The sequence below is a fragment of the Rana temporaria genome, chromosome 4, assembly GCF_905171775.1.
Source record: "Rana temporaria chromosome 4, aRanTem1.1, whole genome shotgun sequence".
Classification (NCBI taxonomy): Eukaryota; Metazoa; Chordata; class Amphibia; order Anura; family Ranidae; genus Rana; species Rana temporaria.
In genome coordinates this window covers 117,472,649-117,494,207 of record NC_053492.1, presented here as the reverse complement: position 1 = coordinate 117,494,207, position 21,559 = coordinate 117,472,649, and the positions used below count along the sequence as shown (strand labels likewise).

Sequence of the window (21,559 nt, the reverse complement as noted above, 5' to 3'; positions counted from 1 at the left end):
AAGCCCCCATTCTCCTCCTCTGGGGTCCCCCACTGACGCTTCTGGCTTCTCCTGCCTTAAGAGTGACACAATAGGAAGCTGCAAAGTATAGTATAGTGTGCCCCTATAGCAAGGTTTAAAAAAAATGAAACCTTTAGAGCCACTCACTTCCTGCCCAGGGCTACATATTTCATGAGGCATTGCTCCTCACACATTCACAAGTTCTCAGGCACTTATCGACATGTACGGATAGTGTACTGAGCTATATGTATGTTGCACTATATTTCCCAATAATGCATTCTGTATGCAGGCCAACTAATCTATTATGAAAATAGTTGACAACTATTTTAATAATCGATTAGTTGTTTTTGGTCCTATTGCTTTTTCAACAGTATCTTCTGTCGGATGGGAACTAGCACATGAAATATCCCACACCTTTATGGATTGTAGTACTCTTATGTTCTAAAACAGACATAAAAGTAGAAAATGTTGCATTAAAATGGCAATGACTGGCCAGCTACACAAGATCAATGACAGGAAATTGGAGCCATTTAGTGGTGCGTTCTTCCCCTGTGTGATATCTAAATATATACCTTGCATAGAGGATGAGAAAGTATTGCCATTTGTGTCAAAACTTTCCTTTGGATTGCTTGTTTTTCTCTTTTTTCTTTTTGGGGATAAAAATATCTTCCAGACTTTTCTGTTCAAAATGGATATCATACTGAATCAGCCTATTTCAAACAAAACAGCTGTCAGACAAGAATCTGGTAGGTGACCCATTATAAGTGTTGATGCTGTCAATATGAACATTCCAATATCACTCACTGGATACATTAGGTGGCACAAACTTTATTATATGCTGGAGACAAGTTAAATGATTTTTAAGTATTAAAAGCAAAATAATACAGGTTTAAATAAGTTTATGGTAACCTTTGTAGGTTACCTATAAATAATGGGCATTGCTGTACTACAATATATGTCTGAATACACCAAACTTGAACTGTCATAGTTGTAATGGTTACAGCATACTGTCAAACCACATTCCAAAAAAAAACGAAAAAAAAAAAACACACACATGGTCCTTCGAACATCCTCCCAGTGCAAACCGTTTATAAAAGAAAAAAAAGGCCAAAATGGTAACCGACACAGTTCTCCATCCTATGCCATTTTCTAAACACATATTTTAATTGTAAGTACCCTTAAAGCAACAGCATATGTATGAGCTTTGTGTGTCATCTTCACACAGTGGAGACACTTCCGAAGCTTCTCCTTCCACTGTGTATATAGGACTGGTACATGTACACGTGTAAACAGCACACCTCACCTAGCTACTACTTGACCATCGTCTGAAAGCCACAGATCGTTACACAAATCCAGCATTTTGCTGCCAAAAGTTCATATAAAAGCTTGGGCTGAATAGTGAAGATGTGTATTACAGTCACCACAACTCTTACACTTACATAATATTTATTAAATTCTCCAGCCTTAAAAATGTCCCAGCGGCATACCACTTTTCATTGCTCCTTTAAAAAGGATGGCCAGTCATGGTGCCCATCAGTTAGTACTTGCAGACTTCTTTCCTTTTCTTGCTGGTCGATTAATGGACTCATACGGTGGATTCCTTCTGCATGGAATGTAATGGAGCCAAAGCATGGCACTGAATCCTGACAGGTCTGGTCAGCCCAGTGGTAGGCACTGCATTACAACTCAGGATTTAGTGTCCAATATTCTTTTTTATGGGAATTGGCAAGTGGAAAAATCCAGATTCTCCAAAAAAAATTAAAAATAACCAGCAAAATTCAGTTTACAAACCACAAGGAAGCTTTCCCATCCATTTTATTTAGAAACATTTAGCGTTTTTTTTTACCAACCTAAAAAGCGCTCCCACTGTCCATTGTCATTTATTTTTTGTTTCAAAAAGATAAAATTTCAAATTCTTCATCTTCAGAATCAAAGAACCTGTCAAGGCGATCGGCATCTGAGGAATCTAATACAAAAGGATTATTTTCTACTATATACAGAACAACAACATTACAAATTCAATCATTTTTGCATAAAACAAAAAGGATCTAATGATTCATTTAGTCAGAAATTATTTTTTTTAGCTGACAGAGAAGACAAAACATTTCCTCAAATATGCCACTTGTTCCAAATCACAGCTTGTATGAGAATGTAAATACTGAAAGTCATTTTCCACATTAAAGCGAATGGAAACCTGATTCATGAAATTTGAGTTGGGAACATATCTGCAGTGTTTTCTTATCTCTCTTCAAAGCCCTAAGTCCTGTGGCTTTCTCCTGCTCTGTTCTTTTGTCATCAGCATGATAACTTCTGACAAGTTCTCAAACACATATGATAACACCAGGCTGAATTTTGTGTCAGGGAGGGTGCTATAAATAGATTAGCAGAAAGCTGCTTTACTCACAGGACAGCTCGGAAAGTCTCTGCCTATGTGGAGGGAATTGTTTGCCTTTCCACCAATCAGCTGTCTCTCAGTGTAATTCAAGACGTCTCTCTCAGTGCATAATGAGGAAGTGAATATTCTAACTCAATGTGCACTTTCTAAACAGTATATAAAAGCTGAAGACAGCAGATATACATGCAAAACTTATGTAGGGAGATCTGTTTCATCTGTGTATCATCTGAGGCTGTTCACTTCACTGGGTATATGTGAAGGTTTACATCCACTTTAATGCAAATATTAGAGGGGGGCACACAACTCTTTCATACAGCTGATGTTACATGGGCAATCTTGACGCTGGGGACAAATCACTTCTTCACCAGCTAGGTCAGCGATATGATGATCCCTTGATGCCCCCCTCACTACCAAGGGAGATTCTGGGCCAGTGAGGAAGCATTTCCACACAGGTAATTTGAAGGCTCTCCCGTCTAACAATTGGGAATGTGTCACCACCTGGAAAGTCACTTTGGTGACATCAGCCTAACACTATTTAACCTCTAATATGCCTATACAATTACAGTAACATTTTTTTTCCAGGCATGCTTTTCAAGCACATGGGAAAAAGTAAAGCCTTAAAAGGTGTTCCTGAATATCTGAATTATACATCAGACAGGAGGCTCATATCTTATGCATAATCTTTCTTTAATAATGCCCATAGCAGAAATACAGTAAACATTTATTGTAACTTAAAAAATTCAAAGAACTACCCTTCCCAGCAGTCCATGGGCCAGTGTAGCCCCTCCCAGACCGTAGCCTATATAAGGCACTGTCTGAGGTAACCTATTCCTCTTTCTTTCTGCTCATAGCCAGAACTCAGATAAGTACATTACTCTATGTTTATAATTTTTATGTAGGCTTGCTTGTTATTTGGTTATCAGCAGCCTTTTTAATTTGTGTAGATCCTAATGTCACATCGTCTTTCCACAGGGTGCTGGGGATCCCCCCCTCCCCCCGGCTTTTATTACAGCTACGGAGGTTTTTCCCTCCTCCGCTATTCCCTTCAACTTCCACCTGTATCTGTATATACCCTCTGATCCCCTCAGACCTTCATCTGTGTGTTGTTCTAGCAACCTTCTGTCTTATGAAGCACAACTGATATTTCTAAAAATGATAAACGTTTAGTTTTGCTGTATGTTTTTCCCACTTTGCTATCTGTGCCACCCGTTTTGTAGAGAACGCGGTTTCCTCTGATGTGTACATCTTACAGTCATTGGGCTTCTTTATTTGTTTATTTTACAATATACCGTTGCTTTGCTTCTTTTGTTTCCCCCCGGTGCGCTCTGCACACTGCTCGTTTTCTGACTGGAGGTAGGACGGCGCCATTTTAACATCTCGGCGCCTTTTTTCCTACCTCCCTTCTCCTTCTCCTCAGAGCGTCTCATCTCTGAGGGGAGCGTGGCGGTGAGGATCTCCCTGCACCAATCGCGCTATTGTCGCGAATCGACGGCGCCATTGCTGCGGACCTGTCCTGGGGACCCCATCCTCCGTGTGCTAGGCAGTCTCTCCCCATCGCCGCCACGCCAGGGTGCGGACGGCTGTATGGTTGGAACTCTGTGTAGATCTCACTGATCTATGCGAATCACGTTAGGCCGTAGTCTCGCGAGACTACGGCCCCGAGCCTCACGTCTAGCTCCCCTTGTGGTGGGGAATATCTCCCCTCATCTAACTTCTGTCACTCACACCTAGCTGGTGGGGAATTCCTCCCCTCCCCTGCTTCTGTCACTCCATCACCTTTCGTTACATTAAACATCAGTTCTTGTTCTGGGAATTTATTCCCCTGTAGTCTATTCTACATATAATGAATATATTAATACATGTAAATAAATAATACATTTAAATAATTATACGAATGAATAAATTATTGACTTATTAAATAAATATAAATAAATCAATGAACATAAATGTCTATAAATAAATAATTTATACAATCTATATGATTGAATAAATAAATAAATATATAAATATATATAATAAACAAATTTTAAAATATAAACTATTAAACTATACTTTATATATAATTGAATAAATAAATATATATATATATATATATATAAATAAACAAATTATAACAATAATTGAATGAATTATAGAAATTACTTTACAAGTTATAGTACATAACTTCCGTATCTTCCTGTGCTGCACGGCCGTGCTGTCCGCAGACAGCTGACTCCTCTCCTGTGGCTGGCGACAGATCCTTTACTCCCTACTGGTGCCACTGAAGTGGTGGACGCAGCCCTGGAAGGCCCTACCTACCTCAGTGCTGCACTGGTTCCTGAGCTGGTCGGTAGGTCCGTCCAGACTACCAGGGCATCGGTTGTTCCAACCCACATGCACCCCTATGTCCGGATCTCCCGGCAAGGATATAACGCCCCTGAGTAGGGCATGGCGTCCCGTATGCGCCGTCACATTAATGTGGCCTCCGTCTCCCCGGCAGGGGAAGTAATTAACATGCCCCAGGCAGTACCCTCCCAGGACTGCCGACCCATTGACTCCCCGACAGGGGAAGTAAATAACATGCCCCAGGCAGTACCCTCCCAGGACTGCTGACCCTCTGACTCCCCGGCAGGGGAAGTACATAACATGCCCCAGGCAGTACCTTCCCAGGACTGCCGACCCACGGACTCCCCGGCAGGGGAAGTAAATAACATGCCCCAGGCAGTTCCCTCCCAGGACTGCCGACCCTCTGACTCCCCGGCAGGGGAAGTACATAACATGCCCCAGGCAGTACCTTCCCAGGACTTCCGACCCACGGACTCCCCGGCAGGGTAAGTAAATAACATGCCCCAGGCAGTACCCTCCCGGGCCTGCCGACCCACTGCCTTCCCAGACTCCAATCGACCCCCGAGGCTCGGGGAGATGCACATGCAGAGGCAGCGATCCGCTAGACGGACTGAGCCAGACTCCTCGTGGACTCTTCCAGAGTCGTCCGCGGAGTACGAGGCGGCTAACACCTTTGAGTCTGAGGATGAAAATGATGATGATAATGATGATGATGATTATGTGAGCAGTGGGCACATGGCGCTCCATGACGACGCCAACCCTAGGTCCCAGGGTAAAACCTTATTGGACTCTTGTGGAGTACCATTTTTCGATCAGGAGGTGATTGGCCACCCACACTCCGGTGACTGGGCACCTCTACCTGAGGTGATCCAATAGATCGAATGCTGGACCCGGAGATCGATCGGTACGCTAACCGGACAAGTTGAGGGTGGAATACTCACCCTTCCATTACCAAATACGGTGGTGCTCACTCCAGAGGTGGATCCCATAATCATTCAGTATTCCAGGAAGGGAATAGAGAGGGCCTTTGGGACCTCACAGTACTGGGTCTTAGATCTCTGGACCTATCACCTAACCCTACGCCTTAGTGAGCAGGCTACCGCCTCTGTAAGCCGGTTGACCTAGCACAATGGGATCACGCCAATTGATGATATCTTTAAGACGGTAGGACAAATGGAGTTATATTACCAGGCGTATACCTGGTTCACCATCCCATTCGGTTTTTCAAACCTAAACACCGTCCTAATGGACAACAGGTTGCTAGACCTTGGACCAAACAGCCGATAGTAGAGATGGACCCACTCTCTTTGAACTTCCTCAACAACATCTTCCCGATCAGGAAGAAGAAAGGCGGTTTTTCGTCCGGTGGGAGCTTGAGAAATCTCACCAACTTACTGCCCTGTGGAACAAGGGTGAGGTTGAACATCTACTTGAACGACCTACTTCTAATGGCTGGTTCCCCTCGCCTAGCGAGCGAACACGCCTCCTGGATGGTCGGATCGCTTCGCGATCTGGGACTCCTCATAGATCACGAACACCTATTATCTCCCCATTTCAGGAGATAGAGTTTTTTGGGGTTCTTGGTGGACACCAACCGAGCGATCCTTCGGCTACCCATACCCAATTAGCCGCCGTCCGCAAAGACATCAGTATCATGCTGGGCAGCAGCGGGTGTCCTTACGCGGACTGACTCGCTTAGTCGGCCTGTTCCCGGTGTCAATCCAGGCCACTCTCCAGCCCCTCTTCACTGTCGAACCCTCCAGAGACTCGAGACTCTACATCTTCGCTAGGGGCTTCGCTATACAAACTAAGTGAAGCCATGGTGGACCTACGGTAGTGGTTACGTCATGCCGTCAAACGGAACGGCGAGACATTTTCAACTCCTCACCGGATTTCGTCATAGGGTCGGATACCAGCCGCCTCGGCTGGGGTGCTCGGTGCAGTCCCTCGTCCTCCGGTAGGACGTGGTCCGCAGAGAACCCTCGGCTGCACATCAACACGTACACCCCTGATGGCCTTTTTTGCCATCGGAAGTCTGTTGCCACGCAGGTCCATCTGCTGTGTGCTATTGCGTTCGGACAACGTACCCGCAGTCCGGTACGTCGATCACTTGGTGGGCCCCTGATCCAGAATCCTAGCGGATCTAGTAAGACTTCGGGCACTTCTGCCTGGAATGCAACATCGTCCCGATTGCGGGATATGCCACAGACTATCCCTATAGGGTGGCAGATTGGATTCTCGTTACCTGACCGATTCCAACGATTGGCGACCGCACCGGTCAGGGTCCCTGATCCTCGCTCACTTCGCGGATCCTTCTCTATGGGCCTGTTCGTTCCCCGTATTAACCACCAGTTTCCGCGCTCTTACAACCGGAGGCCGGATCCAGAGGCGCACTATGTGGACGCCCTCCACCAAAACGTGGTCACAGGGGACACATTACGCGTTCCCCTGTTCCCGGTGACCCTCAGGGTCCTCCTTCACTTAGCGAGCCGGAGGGCATCAGTCGTGCGGTTCACTCTGTGGTGGCCGACGCAGCCATGGTTTCCCCTCCTTCTGAGAATGACGGTGGAACTCACCAGGTTGTTTCCTCATTCCCCCCACCTCCTCGCTGGTCCGAACGGGGATCTGCACCCTCTACTCACGAAGCACATCCTACCTCTCCTCACATGGTTAGTATCGGGGTTCCGGTCGCAGACTACGTCCTTTCGGGAACAGCTAGGGATTCCCTGCCTTGGACTGGGCCCCGGGACTAGATCGGCATCTCGATCTACCTGGGGACTCTGGGTTACTTGGTGTGATCAACGACGGGTTGACCCCGTTCAAGCGCCAGGGTCTGTAATAGCCAATTATCTGGCGGACTCTTTGGATCCGTTGGTGTGTCAATTTTGAAGGCGTTAAGTTTAAATCGCCCAATGTACCAGCACACTTGGGATTTTTCCAAGGTCATGATCATGTTCTCGGGCTGGGGGACGTTGACACTCTGTCTTGAGGTTACTGTCTTTCGAGCTTACTATCTTCTTGTGTCTGATTTCCATCATCGTGGGTCAGACGTCAAGGCTTTGGACATTCCTCGCCTCAGAGACTCAAGTCTTTTTCCGTCGTGCGTTGGACCAGATGGTACTTTGATCGGTTTTCTACCCGTTCTTCCCCGCACATCCACAACTGTATGTGGTCCGCTGTCTACAGTCCTTAACAGCCTCGCTGCGATCTTCGCAAGTCTTTCAACTCCTCGTTTCCTACGTTAATCCTCTCTTCCCGGTTTCCTCTGTGACTTACTATAGCGGCGGACTGTTGTCAGTGACCGCTTTTCCGCCAATCCCGCTTTGAACAGGAGGTACACATATCTATGTCAGTGTTGTGGATTATTTTGATTTGTTATTGGTCATATGCATTGTTATAGCTTTGAACTTGCATAAGATATGAGCCTCCTGTCTGATGTATAATTCGAGATTTTCCTAGCTTGTGACGGAAAATATTAATTATATGAAGACAGGAGGCGAGTATCTTCCCTCCCAACCCAACCCTGTCACGAGGTTGTCTCTCTCTCGTTCTAGACTGATGAACCACGCACCCTGCAAGTCGGAGGCTGGTACGCCCCGGGAGTTCGTTTTCACTATCCCCGTTGGGATTGCTGTCCGTTTCGATCCATGGGTTTAGTTCACCGCAGATAGAGGTTCCTACTGCGTTCCAGATCCGGAGTCGGGATGCCGTTGACTGAATCCGTTGGTCCATGTTCCTGAGGACAACTGACCGGTCGGCTCTGAATGGTTTGGGTTTCCTATAGTCCCCGTTGGGATGAAGTTGGTCCGGATGAAGTTGGTCCGTGTTGGCCTTGTCCTTTCGTTTCCTCCAGATTCGGATGTTGTGTTCCGGTCGGAAGGTTCCCGGCAGCCGCGGAGATGTCTAATTGGACTTTCGGTTCCTGTTTACACTAATTCGCATGAAGAAAGAGGAATAGGTTACCTCAGACAGTCCCTTATATAGGCTACGGTCTGGGAGGGGCTACACTGGCCCATGGACTGCTGGGAAGGGTAGTTCTTTGAATTTTTTAAGTTACAATAAATGTTTACTGTATTTCTGCTATGGGCATTATTAAAGAAAGATTATGCATAAGATACTCGCCTCCTGTCTTCATATAATTAATATTTTACGTCACAAGCTAGGAAAATCTCGAACTATACCAGGTGAATAATAAAATACTGCCATATATAGAGACTATATGGCTGATTATCCACTTGACCTCCAGAAAATGACCAGGCCATTTTTTGCGACACTGCACTGCGTTACTTTAACTGACAAATGTGCAGTCGTGCGATGCTGTACACAAATAAAATGTATGTCCTTTTTTCCCCACAAATAGAGCTTTCTTTTGGGGGTATTTGATCACCTCTGGTTTTTATTTTTTGCGCTATCAAAAAAAAAAAAAAAACACACACAATTTGTTGCTTTCTGGTATGAACTATATCCAATAAAAAAAAAAAAAATAATAATCACATTTCTTGTAAAATTTATGGCCAATATGTATTCTGCTACATATTTGTGGTAAAAAAAAAAATATTATTAAATAAGTGTATATTGATTGGTTTGCACAAATTTTATAGCGTCTACAAACTATGGCATAATAAGCATTCTAAAGACATAAATTACACATTTTATTTCCCGACTACCCATCACATTTTTGAAGGCTCCTGAGCCTCTTAGGGTTGTGTCCTCCTCAATTTCAAATTTCAGAGCTTTCTACTGGCTCATACTCGCTATCTAAGTCTGACGGAGAGAGTTTCCCACTACTCTCATCCGACATAGTCTGAAGGATATGGAAAGCCTCCTTGCTGTTGAATAATTTTAAAGCCATTCTGACAGATTACTGGAACAAATGTGTCAGATGTGTGACAGATGTTGATCACTGGGGCAGGCGAGCGCAGGATGTCTGCTGGGGCAGGCGAGCGCAGGATGTCTGCTGGGGCAGGCGAGCGCAGGATGTCTGCTGGGGCAGGCGAGCGCAGGATGTCTGCTGGGGCAGGCGAGCGCAGGATGTCTGCTGGGGCAGGCGAGCGCAGGATGTCTGCTGGGGCAGGCGAGCGCAGGATGTCTGCTGGGGCAGGCGAGCGCAGGATGTCTGCTGGGGCAGGCGAGCGCAGGATGTCTGCTGGGGCAGGCGAGCGCAGGATGTCTGCTGGGGCAGGCGAGCGCAGGATGTCTGCTGGGGCAGGCGAGCGCAGGATGTCTGCTGGGGCAGGCGAGCGCAGGATGTCTGCTGGGGCAGACGAGCGCAGATTTACGGACAGATGTGCACCAGATGATCACTAGGACATATGTGGGACAAGTGTTTTTTTTGTGGGGACACTGACAGAACACTGTTTTGGGGGACACTAGCTAGGTGATGAGGGTGTAAAAAAAACAAACAAAAAAAAACTCATACACACCGATCCCCGGCTCGCAGCACAGATCCGCTCTCCTCCTCACTGACAGGCTTTCATACTCTCCAGAAGTGTTGTCAGAACAGACCTGTACTTAGACTAGTTGTACACTTATGCACCTCCAGCAGGTTTTGTTGTAGAGTCATTGTAATAGTTTTGTATGCCTAAATAACTACCAGTAATTTATTACATTTCAAAAATATCTAGTTTAAGTACACTATTTGTCTACAATTCATATTACTGTAATGCTGTATTGCAGCCTTTTCAACACAGAGGAACCCTTGAAATAACTTTCTGGTCTCAGTACAGCTCACAATACTAAGTGCGCTTTGGGTTACCTGCATCCCTACAGCTCATGATACATTAGTGTGATGGTCCACAAGAAGAATGCTCCTTAAGCGCCAAACATCAGGCGGTAACATTTGGCCTGTGTATACAGTAGCTAATCCAACAGAAGCTGCCTGAACATTTGGCTTCCGATGAAGGGGCGTGACCAAAAAAGGTCTACTAATCGGCATGCGATCAGTGTGTTCCAACATCAGATCATTAGTACAGGCTTTCCTCCCAAGCTCTTCAATTTTTTTTTGTTAAGCCCACTGGGTTGCACACAAAAAAAAAAAAAAAAAAAAAAGAACTGATTGCATGTACTAGGCTTTACACTTGTGGTCAATGGAAAGAATAACCCCCTTACAGATAGCTAAACAGATTAATGGTGTGAGTGAGAACTTTTCTGAGAGGCAGAACTTGCTCATTGCTCAAGGAAACCTCAAGCAACCTTTGGAACCCCAGTTGAGAAACCCGGCTCTATTGTATGGACTTTCTTGTATATCTGATGAATTAAAAGCTCTGCACGTACAGAAGCTCACAACCTACCTGTTTTTAGGAGAAGTTTAATGCTCAAGAAACACATGGTTCTGCTTGGGTAGGTGAACTGGTTCTAACATTCTTTAAAGAACTAATCAGACCATCTTACCTGGTGTAAGATTAAGTACATCCGGATTGGACAAATGAATAGGCAACTGATCCACCACCTCAAACATAGGTAAGGCTCCATTAGTAAGGTATAACTAGAAATAAGCAAATAGCAATGTCATCATGGCTCATTAGTTGTGATATAAATTTGGCAATTCATATACAGTGACTTGCAAAAGTATTCACCCCCTTTGGCTTTTTACCCATTTTGTTACATTACAGCCTTCAGTTCAATGTTTTTTTTTTATCTGAATTATATGTGATGGATAAGAACACAATCGTTTAAGTTGGTGAAGTAAAATTAGAAAAATATATTCATAAAACAATTTTTCAGAAATAAAAAAACTGATAATTGGCATGTGCGTATGTATTCACCCCTTTGTTATTAAAAAATAAAAAGCTCTGGTGCAACCAATTACCTTCAGAAGTCCCATAATTAGTGAAATGTCGTCCACCTGTGTGCAATCTAAGTGTCACATGATCTGTCATTACATATACACACCTTTTTGAAAGGCTCCAGAGGCTGCAACACCTAAGCAAAAGGGCTCCACTAACCAAACACTGCCATGAAGACCAAGGAACGCTCCAAACAAGTGTAGCGCCCCCTTGCTATCAGCATGGGCACTACGCCTAAATTTACTGGGGAAGGGAGAGTTACCTTGCTCCCTTCCAGTGTTTGTTTAAATTTGGGACCTCTGTCATTCTAGAAATGTCCACTGGGTCAGCCTGCGGTCGGGGAGTGCAATGTCACCCCTGGCCGGCAGCTGGCGCCAGAGGAGTTCTAGCAGAGCGGATCTTCTCCCAGCAGCCAATTAGAGGATGTTTTCCCTCGCCGGGAATGCTGGGGAAGGGTATATCTGTGAGAGGTCATGTGTTGGCTCTCTTTTCCGCAGGGTCCCCGTTCCAGGTGCGGTACCCACCTTCAGGGTACGCGCATCCATGGACCCCGCCAGCGTGGCCCACCTGGCCAGAGCGGAACTTCGCAGCGAATTTCATCCTGAAGAGAGAATGGACCTCAGCGTTCCACTGGGTTCCAAGACCTATTGACAGAATCCCAGTCTGGGATCGGGTGTCCGGACCACTGACGGGTATGCTCGCTGTCATCCGGGGACCATCTATAGAAAAGTCTGCTGAGGGTTCTCTTTCCTTATTCACTCAAGTCCTCTATTGAAATTGGCCCGTGGCAGGGGCCCTAGAGACAGGTCTGTGTGAGAGACCTGTTCCTCCCAGCAGTATACAGACTGACGCTCCGGCTGCCAGGTCTGGCCGGGGGCACTTTACCCACTCCGAGCAGAGTGGCGACGTGTTTCACAATTGGTTCAATGCAGAGCAGTGTATTGCTCAGTTCTATATCCAGGCCCGATACCGCATGGTTTCTCTTCTCTTCCTTCATCAACTTGACCTTCCTGAATTGTGTTGATGTTGGCCGTGTTTGGCCTGGGCATTAAAAACTTTTTTTTGGGTGTCTGGACCTCCACTCACTGTTGTTAATCTCACAAGTTACACCCCTAGACACTGCCAGGGTAACTTAGCAGGCCGATCCTAAATCAACCAGCGGCTCCTTCGGGGGTAGTGCTACACAAGTAAGGGACAATGTTATTGAGAAGTACAAGTGAGGTTTAGGGTATAAAAAATATATATATATATCCAAATCTTTGATGATCCCTAGGAGCACCATGAAATCTATCACACCCAAATGCAAAGAACATGGCACAAAAGCAAACCTGCCAAGAGACACACCAAAACGCATGGACCAGGCAAGGAGGGCATCAGAGAGGCAGCAGATAAGGGTAACCCTGAAGGAGCTGCAGAGTTCCACAGCAGAGACTGGAGTATCTGTACATAGGACGACAATAAGCCGTATGCTCTATAGAGTTGGGCTTTATGGCAGAGTGACCAGAAGAAAGTCATTACTTTCAGCAAAAAACAAAATGGCACGTTTTGCCAAAATGTATAAAGGAAGGTGCTCTGGTCTGATGAGACTAAAAATTTAACTTTTTGGCCATCAAAGGAAATGCTATGTCTGGCGCAAACCCAACCCAACACATCACCCAAAGAACACCATCCCCACGCATCATGCTGTGGGGATGTTTTCCAGCAGTCGGGACTGGGAAACTGATCAGAGTTGAGGGAAAGATGGATGGTGCTAAATACAGGGATATTCTTGAGAAAAACCTGTACCACTCTGTGTGTGATTGAAGCTAGGATGGAGGTTCACCTTCCAGCAGGATAATGACCCCAAACACACTGCTAAAAGCAACACTTGAGTGGTTTAAGGGGAAACATGTAAATGTGTTGGAATGGCCTAGTCAAAGCCCAGACCCCTCAATCCAATAGAATATCTGTGGTCAGACTTTACCACTTCCATACCAGGCACTTACGCACCTTCCCGCCCAAGCCAATTTTCAGCTTTCAGCACTGTCGCACTTTGAATGACAATTGCGCGGTCCTGCGACGTGGCTCCCAAACAAAATTGGCGTCTTTTTTTTCCCCACAAATAGAGCTTTCTTTTGGTGGTAATTGATCAGCTCTGCGATTTTTTTTTTTGCGCAACAACTAAAAAAAGACTGAAAATTTTGGAAAAAAATTACGTTTTTATTTTTTTCTGTTAATTTTTTTGTAAATAAGTAAGTTTTCTCTTTCAATTACGGGCACTGATGGGCACAGATGAGATGGCACTGATGGACATCGATGAGGTAGTACTGACGGGCACAGATGAGGTGGCACCGATTGGCGGCACTGGTATGCGACACTGATGGGCACACATAGGCGGCACTGATGGGCACACATAGGCGGCACTGATGGATACTTATGGGTGGCACAGATGGGCACTGGGCATGGATGGGCACTGTTGGACACTGTGGGGTGGCACTGATGGACACTGTGGGGTGGCACTGATCTACCCATTTTGCCAGTCAGTGCCCATTTGTGGGCACTGATTGGCATCTTTTTTTTTTAAGACTTTTTTTTTTTACATGCTTTTTTTGTTTTGTTTGGACCACCCTGGTGGTCCAGGGTGGGCTTCCCTGGTGGTCCATGTGGCGATCCGAGGGGGGGCTGCGCTGATAAACAATCAGCACGAACCCCCCCTGTCAGAGAGCCGCCGATCGGCTCTCCTTTACTCGCGTCTGTCAGACGCGAGTGAGGAAGAGCCATCAACGGCTCTTCCTGTTTACATCGTGATCAGCCGTCATTCGACGCGGCTGATCACGTGGTAAAGAGTCTCCGCCGGAGGCTCTTTACCGAGATCGGAGATGCAGGGTGTCAGACTGACAACCCGCATCACCGCGCTGGGCGCACGCGGCATGAAATCCTGCAGGACGTCCATGGACGTCCTGTCAGGATTGTGTAACCACTTACCGGACGTAAATCGGCCATAGGCCGGGCGGGAAGTGGTTAAATATTGCTGTTCACAAGTGCAAACCATCCAACTTGAAGGAGCTGGAGCAGTTTTGCAAGGAGGAATGGGCAAAAATCCCAGTGGTAAGATCTGGCACACCCATAGAGACTTATCCAAAGCGACTTGGAGCTGCGATAGCCGCAAAAGGTGGCTCTACAAAGTATTGACTTTAGGGGGGGTGAATAGTTATGCACATTGACTTTTTCTGTTATTTTGTCCTATTTGTTTGCTTCACAATAAAAAAATAAAAAAAATCTTCAAAGTTGTGGGCATTTTCCGTAAATTAAATAATGCAAATCCTCAAACAATCCATGTTAATTCCAGGTTGTGAGGCAGCAAAATACGAAAAATGACAAAGGGGATGAATACTTTTGCAAGGCACTGTAGCTTTACAGCTTTCCTTGTACAAACCTTTCTGATGCGTTGACACCAATCATCAAAATCCTCCTCAGAATTGCAGAAGAATCCCTAAGATGTAGAAAAGGACTGTGGTCAGGGTTAATATGAAGGAGTTCATATAGGGTTCTGTGCTAGAGTATCACTCACCACTGCAATAGAGGGGTCAATCTCAGACACATGCATTCGACATGGAGGATGCTGACAGTGAAAGCTATCATCTATTATATCTCCACTGTCACTGGGCTCCACAGAGAGCTGTGTAGTGTGAGGATCCAAGTAAATCAGCTCATCCCCTGTAAGATATATCATTTAATTGACTACACAATGGCATTAAATAGAATTCATCATGTTAAATATACATTTCCCTTACCCACACTGTCTCCTGGGAGCTTTCGTCATTGCTCCCAGGAGTCACTGCAGAGGCTTCCTGCGAGTTATCTGCTCTACATCCCTGCTTGCCGTAAAAACGGAGCATGCGCGGGAACGAGCGGTGAATGCTGGGAAATCAGCATTTACCGCAACAAGGAAATGAGTGCTTGTGGGCTTCAAAATGCCCAAAAGCAAAATGAAAACCTATTAAAAATCATTATATAAATTATAATGTCATACAAAATTGGACAGCGGATGATTTAAAAAAACGGAACATCATGGAGTTACTCTTTTTAAATGTAATAAATTAATAACAAAAAAAGAAGACGAAGGGCTGCGGGACATCCACTTTATAGCCAAGGAAAAAAAAACAAAAAACATTCCTCCATTCCCAGCAGCTTTAGTCCAGCTCATAAAGGGTGCACACAAAAAAAATGCTTCAAAGTACAGAAATATATCAGCTGCCATACTTCTGAAAATGCTACTTACCTGAATTTCTCTGGCCTCAATACTTGTGTGCCTCACACCCAGAAAAGCATGTAGCACATGATTTTCAGAAGTGTGTGAAAATTCCCTATATTTATACCTGGTCTGGGTTAGTGAATCAAAAAGCATTCAAGCCAAACATTCGGCATGGGTATTAAGCAAATAGCATTTTCAGCGTAGGTCAGAGATGCCAAATAACAGAACATAAAAAAAAGTTACAATAGATGTACAGTATTTTAATATTCTGCAATAGATTTTCTTAAACTGTAACAAATAGTTTTTTTTTTAAATATGATGTAGATATAGTTATTGTGTAACCACTTTTGCATGCAAGACGGCTTTAACTAAAGTACACATAAGTTTACAATAAAAAACAATTAAAAAGCTTCCCCGAAGAGCCATTAGTGGCTTTTATAAATATTATGTACTCCTTTTTAACATTTAGGTTTCTTGTGCAATCTAATATATTAAAAGCAGCCACGTTTAGCTAAAAAAAAAAAAAAAAAGCCTAAAAATGTAAATTCTGCTCTAGGGTTATTGGACAGGAAGTCAATTATGTGCAAGAAAATATTGCACCCAATATATTGTTGTATTCAGCCTCTTAAGCATACCAGGGAACCCTTTGTCATAGAGATACTATTGCACAGAGAAGGCAAGTATAACATGTTTGTTATTTTAATTACAGAAAAAAAAAAAGCTTTACAAAATAACTATTGCTGTTACTCAAATTTGATCCCCTACAGACCAACACTATGGAGCACTATAGCATATTCAGCACATTGCTTTTAGCCCCTTCACTACCCACTCATTTCTGGGTCACTGAATTTGGAACGATCTCAGGTCTTCTGATAAGAGCATGAGACTTCTACATAACCATCTATCAATATTTTAAAAAATAAATAGTGCGACATATCAAGCAGAAGTCTTTTTTTTTTTACTCCTCAACCCGTTACCCACAGGTCACTATATCCCCTACTGTGATCATTTGACTAAGTGAAATTTATCAAACGTCATACCTACCCACATATCCTATGAAGTAATAAGCACTATTGGGTCGACCACCAATAACACCTAATGACTGGGGTAGCATGAAGCAGTGCTGTGTCATGACGACAGAGATATAAGAAATAAGAAATTAATACACAGCTTTGCTAAAGATAAAATTCACAGTTACAATAGGTTGTTTTAGAACCATGATACATACATAAAAAAATAAAAATAATTAAGTGAAAAGAGAAATACCTTCAGGGTCTCAATATAGGCTTCATTTATCTCACTTAGACCCAGTCTGAGAGGTATGAGTAAAACAAGAGGCTTCCATGGCATGTCCGATTCAGAGGCTCCAGCATGACCATTGCACAGTGGTCCAGCCCCACAATTTCCTGTCCTGCACACCCGCCCTGCATTGAACAAGGAAGGCATTACTGAAACACAGCACAAGCTTCTTTAAAAGAGAAGTATGGGGTCCCCCCACCCCCCGATTCATACTTACCTAGGTAGATGCAGCATCGGTCGGATGCTGCATTTGTCCCCAGGCATCTCTAATACAGAGAACCGAGAGATCAAACACTGCCAATAGCTTGGTTCTCAGGTTCTATGCATTAAGGTGAAAAACCTCCCACATTGCAGCAGCCCCCCTTTTACTTACATGAGCCCCGTAATTCCTGCAATGGGAACAAGCACACCAGCTCTCGCCGGTCGTCCCATCTCGTGTCCTGATTGGATAGATTGATAGCTGTGCAGCCATTGGCTCCCGCTGCCGGGAGCCAATCCAATGACACAGGTGCCAGGGGGCGGGGCGGAGTCCTGCTGTCCGTGTCAATAAACACAGGAGCAGGACTCTGGAGCGCGCCTACACAGGTGTCCCAAAGAAGAGCGCTTCTACAACAGGGCACTCGAGAAGAGGAGCCCCCAGCGCCACTGAAAGATCCCATAAGAGGGGGATCGGGGCCACGCTATGCAAAACCAAGTGCACAGAGGATGCAAGTATGATATGTTTTTTTTTTTTTTTTTAAACAAAAACATAAAAAAACATGAGGGTTTAGTAACCCTTTAAGCTGATCTTTCCCTTTGTTACTAGAGTCATAGCTTACACAGAGCTATAGGCTCCTCATGTGACAGCTCTGACAGGCAGTTAGGAGAAACCTCTCCGACATGGTCAATACAAAGCTGACAGTTTACATCCTCCACTGCCCAATCGAAAACTGAAATATTTTGCTGGAGTTAGACTTTTTTTATACTCACTTATTTCCTCAGTGACAACTGTATTATCCATGGCGATGTGAACAGCTATTGAACTCCACTGGTCAAAAGCAGTGAGTTTTCTGCAGAAAAAAAAAAAAAAGCAAGCAGGTATGAAAACTTAATAACAATATTTAGATAAATGGTATAAAAAAAATGTCTCAAACAAACAAACCTTAACACCTGTGCCACTGTGTTTGGGCCGTACCACTGTCCGATGTACTTCCCTTCGCCCACTCCCATTTGAGCTGGAACACAAAGAACACATTAATGGCACATAAAGAGCCATAATTGAATATTCAGACTTCATGTCACCTGTTTCACAACAGTTAAAGTGATTGTTATTTAGAAAAAAAACAAGCCTTTACAAACATGTTATACTTACCTGCTCTATGCAGTTGGTTTTGCACAGAGCAGCCTGGATCCTCCTCTTCTCGGGTCCCTCTTTGCCCATCCCTCCTTTGAGTGCCCCTCAGCCAGCAGCTTGCTACAGGTTGTCACCCAAGCCGAGTCAGAGCTCCGTGTATCCATTCAGACACGGAGCTTCTCCCCCCCCCCCCCACGATTGGCTGTCTGACAGCCGTGGGAGCCAATAGCACCACTGCTCCCACTGCTCTGTCTCAGCCAATCAGGAGGAGGGTACTGGATAGCTGAGGTGATCGTGGACATCGCTGGAGAGAGAAGGAGCTCAGGTAGGTAAGTGCCACACACAGAAGGCTTTTTATCTTAATGCAAAGAATAAAAAACCTTCTGCCTTTACAACTCCTTTAAGAATGTGTATGTAAATACCATAACCCAACTCTTACTTCCTCCCTTTTGAATATGTTTGGTTATACCTGTAAAGAATACCTGTTGATCCTTGAGTGTTGTCTTGTTTATGCTTGAGTTTCATCTCAAGGACTGTTATTAGTGCAGACTAGTAGAGCTCTGTCGAGTGCAGTACACCTTCCCCTATGTTATGGAGGACAGGGGGAAGGTGTACTGCAGTCCTGTGGTAACAATGCTGCTCAATTATACATGCAGTACAGCAAATGACCGTTGTCACCCTAGGACAGGAAGTGCGTTACTGGCCAAGGTGAAAATAAAGAAAATGAATAAAGCTGCCACATCCAATGACTGGTAATCCGCAATACAGTTGTGCTCAAAGGTTTGCATACCCTGGCAGAAATTGTGTCATTTTGGCATCAATATTGAAAATATGACCGATCACGCCAAAAAAAAAAAAAAAAAAAAAAAAAAAAAAAAAACACTGTCTTTTATGGAAGGATAGCAATCGCAGTTTTTTTTTGCATCCTTTTTAAGGCTCCATTCACACCTAGGCGTTTTTACGCCTGTAGCGCGACGCGCACAAACGCCAGAGGGACGAAAAGTAATGAAAGGCAATGGAGATGGTTCACATCTGAACGCCTAAATGCCTGTAGCCTGTAGCTCAAAAAAGTTCCGGACCCTTTTTTGTCGCTCCTATCGCGCGATATGCGCGTATTTGAGCGTTTTTTTTTTTACATTGAAGTCAATGTAAAACGCCTGATACGCGCGTATTGCGCGTAAACACGCGCTTGTACAAGCGTTTTGACGCCTGTGTTGCTGAAATCCGGAAGAGGTATATTCACCCAGGAAGAGGAATAAAAAATTCCTAGGAGAGCAACAAGTGATGTCAGGGATGATCATTTTTCTTATTGGCTAATATGGAAAAAGACAAAGTACAAAAACGTCGAACGCCACTGTGCGCAAACGCGCATATACGCGCGACAAAAACGTCGGTAAAAATCGCCTGTAAAAACGCCTGTACGCCCTACGCCTAGGTGTGAATGGAGCCTTAATCATGATAAACAGAAATCACCCAAATGGCCTGAAGAAAAGTTTACATACTCTGGAATGTTTGGCCTTGGTACAGACACAGAAGGTACCACACACAGGTTAAAATTACAATAAAAAAATTAAAAAAAAGGTTAATTTCCCACATTTGTGGCTTTTTAAATCACAATTAGTGTCTGTGCATATAAATAGTCAATGAGTTTGTTAGCTCTCACATGGATGCACTAAGCAGGCTAGACACTGAGCCATGAGGAGGTAGAAAAGAACAGGCAAAAGACCTGCATAACAAGGTAATGAAACTTTACCAAGATGGAAAAGGATATAAAAAGATATCCAAAGCCTTAAATATGCCAGTCAGTACTGTTCAATCACTTGATAAGTGGAAATTTTGGGGATCTCTTGATACCAAGCCAAGGTCAGGTAGATCAAGAAAGATTTCAGCCACAACTACCACAGGAACCGTTCGGGATACAAAGAAAAACCCACAGGTAACCTCGTGAGAAATACAGGCTGCTCTGGAAAAAGATGGTGGGGTTGTTTTAAAGGAGCACAATACAATGATACTTGAACAAAACAGAGCTGCATGGTCAAGTTGCCAGAAAGAAGCCTTTACTTCCACAAAAAAGCCTGGTTACAATATGCCCAAACCCTTGACATGCCTCATTGGCTTTTTTATGGCATTGGCACAGTAAAGGCTTTCTTCTGGCAGCTCAACCATGCAGCTATTTATTGTTCCAGTATTGTTGGATTATGCTCCTTAAAAACAACCACACCGTTTTTATGGAGAGAAGCCTGCATTTCTCCTGCGGTTACCTGTGGGTTTTTCTTTGTATCCAGCTGTGGCTGCAATCTTTCTTGGTCTACCCGACCATGGCTTGGTATCAAAAGACCCCCTAATTTTTTACTTCTTATTAATTGATTGAACAGTACCGATTGGCATATCTTTTCATATCCTTATCCATCTTTGTAATGTTTCATTACCTTGTTACGCAGGTCTTTTGACTGTCTTGACTGTTCTTTTCTACCTCCCCATGGCTTAGCGTCTAGCCTGCTTAGTGCATCCATGTGAGAGCGAACAAACTCAGTGTCTGTGTATAGTCAATAATTGTAATTTAAAAAGCAACAAATGTGGGAAATCAACCTTTGTCATATTAACCTGTGTGTGGTACCTTCTGTGTCTGTACCAAGGCCAAACATTACACATCAGGGCCATTTAGGCGATTTCTGTTATTATGATTTAAAAAGGATCCAAAAAACAATGTGATAATAAATGGCTTCATGTGATTGCTATCCTTAAATAGAAAAAGGCAGTTTTTTGGCATGATCAGTCAATTTCAATATGAATGCCAAAATCTCACAATTTCTGCCAGAGTATGCAAACTTTTAAAATATACAATGTTTCGTTATGCAAGTTTAGATATGCTCAGGGCTTTTTTTCCAGGGGGAACTTGGGGGAACTCAGTTCCACCACCTCTGGCTCAGACCATTTGGTGCCTACTCACCACAATCACTTGTAAACACAGAAGTCTGATTTCTGTGTTTACAAGTGACAGCTTTAAAACCCCCTGAACTCTGCACTCTGTATGTAATGCAATTCTGGTATTTAATGACCCTTTAAGACCCTTCTACTGTTTGTGAAATCTGAACGGGTCGTGGTTGAGTTCCTGCACCTATTTTCTGAGAAAAAAAGCTCTGGATATGCTTTAACAATTGTGCCAATATTCTATTCTACATTACCCC

General features: G+C 44.2%; 1 protein-coding gene across 1 annotated transcript in view; it reads right to left on the bottom strand.

The window, feature by feature from the left end:
• Positions 1-808: 808 nt before the first annotated feature.
• The window catches only part of ATG4B (autophagy related 4B cysteine peptidase), a 36,085-nt gene continuing 15,334 nt past the window's right edge, over positions 809-21,559 (bottom strand). Inside the window, exons 6-13 of the mRNA XM_040348888.1 lie at positions 18,180-18,252; positions 18,008-18,087; positions 17,006-17,163; positions 16,784-16,862; positions 15,056-15,201; positions 14,921-14,977; positions 11,111-11,204; positions 809-1,966 (exon numbers count right to left, since the gene is read on the bottom strand). Of these exons, the coding sequence (XP_040204822.1) occupies positions 1,893-1,966; positions 11,111-11,204; positions 14,921-14,977; positions 15,056-15,201; positions 16,784-16,862; positions 17,006-17,163; positions 18,008-18,087; positions 18,180-18,252 (761 nt within the window). The 3' untranslated portion in view covers positions 809-1,892. The remainder of the gene's footprint in view (positions 1,967-11,110; positions 11,205-14,920; positions 14,978-15,055; positions 15,202-16,783; positions 16,863-17,005; positions 17,164-18,007; positions 18,088-18,179; positions 18,253-21,559) is intronic.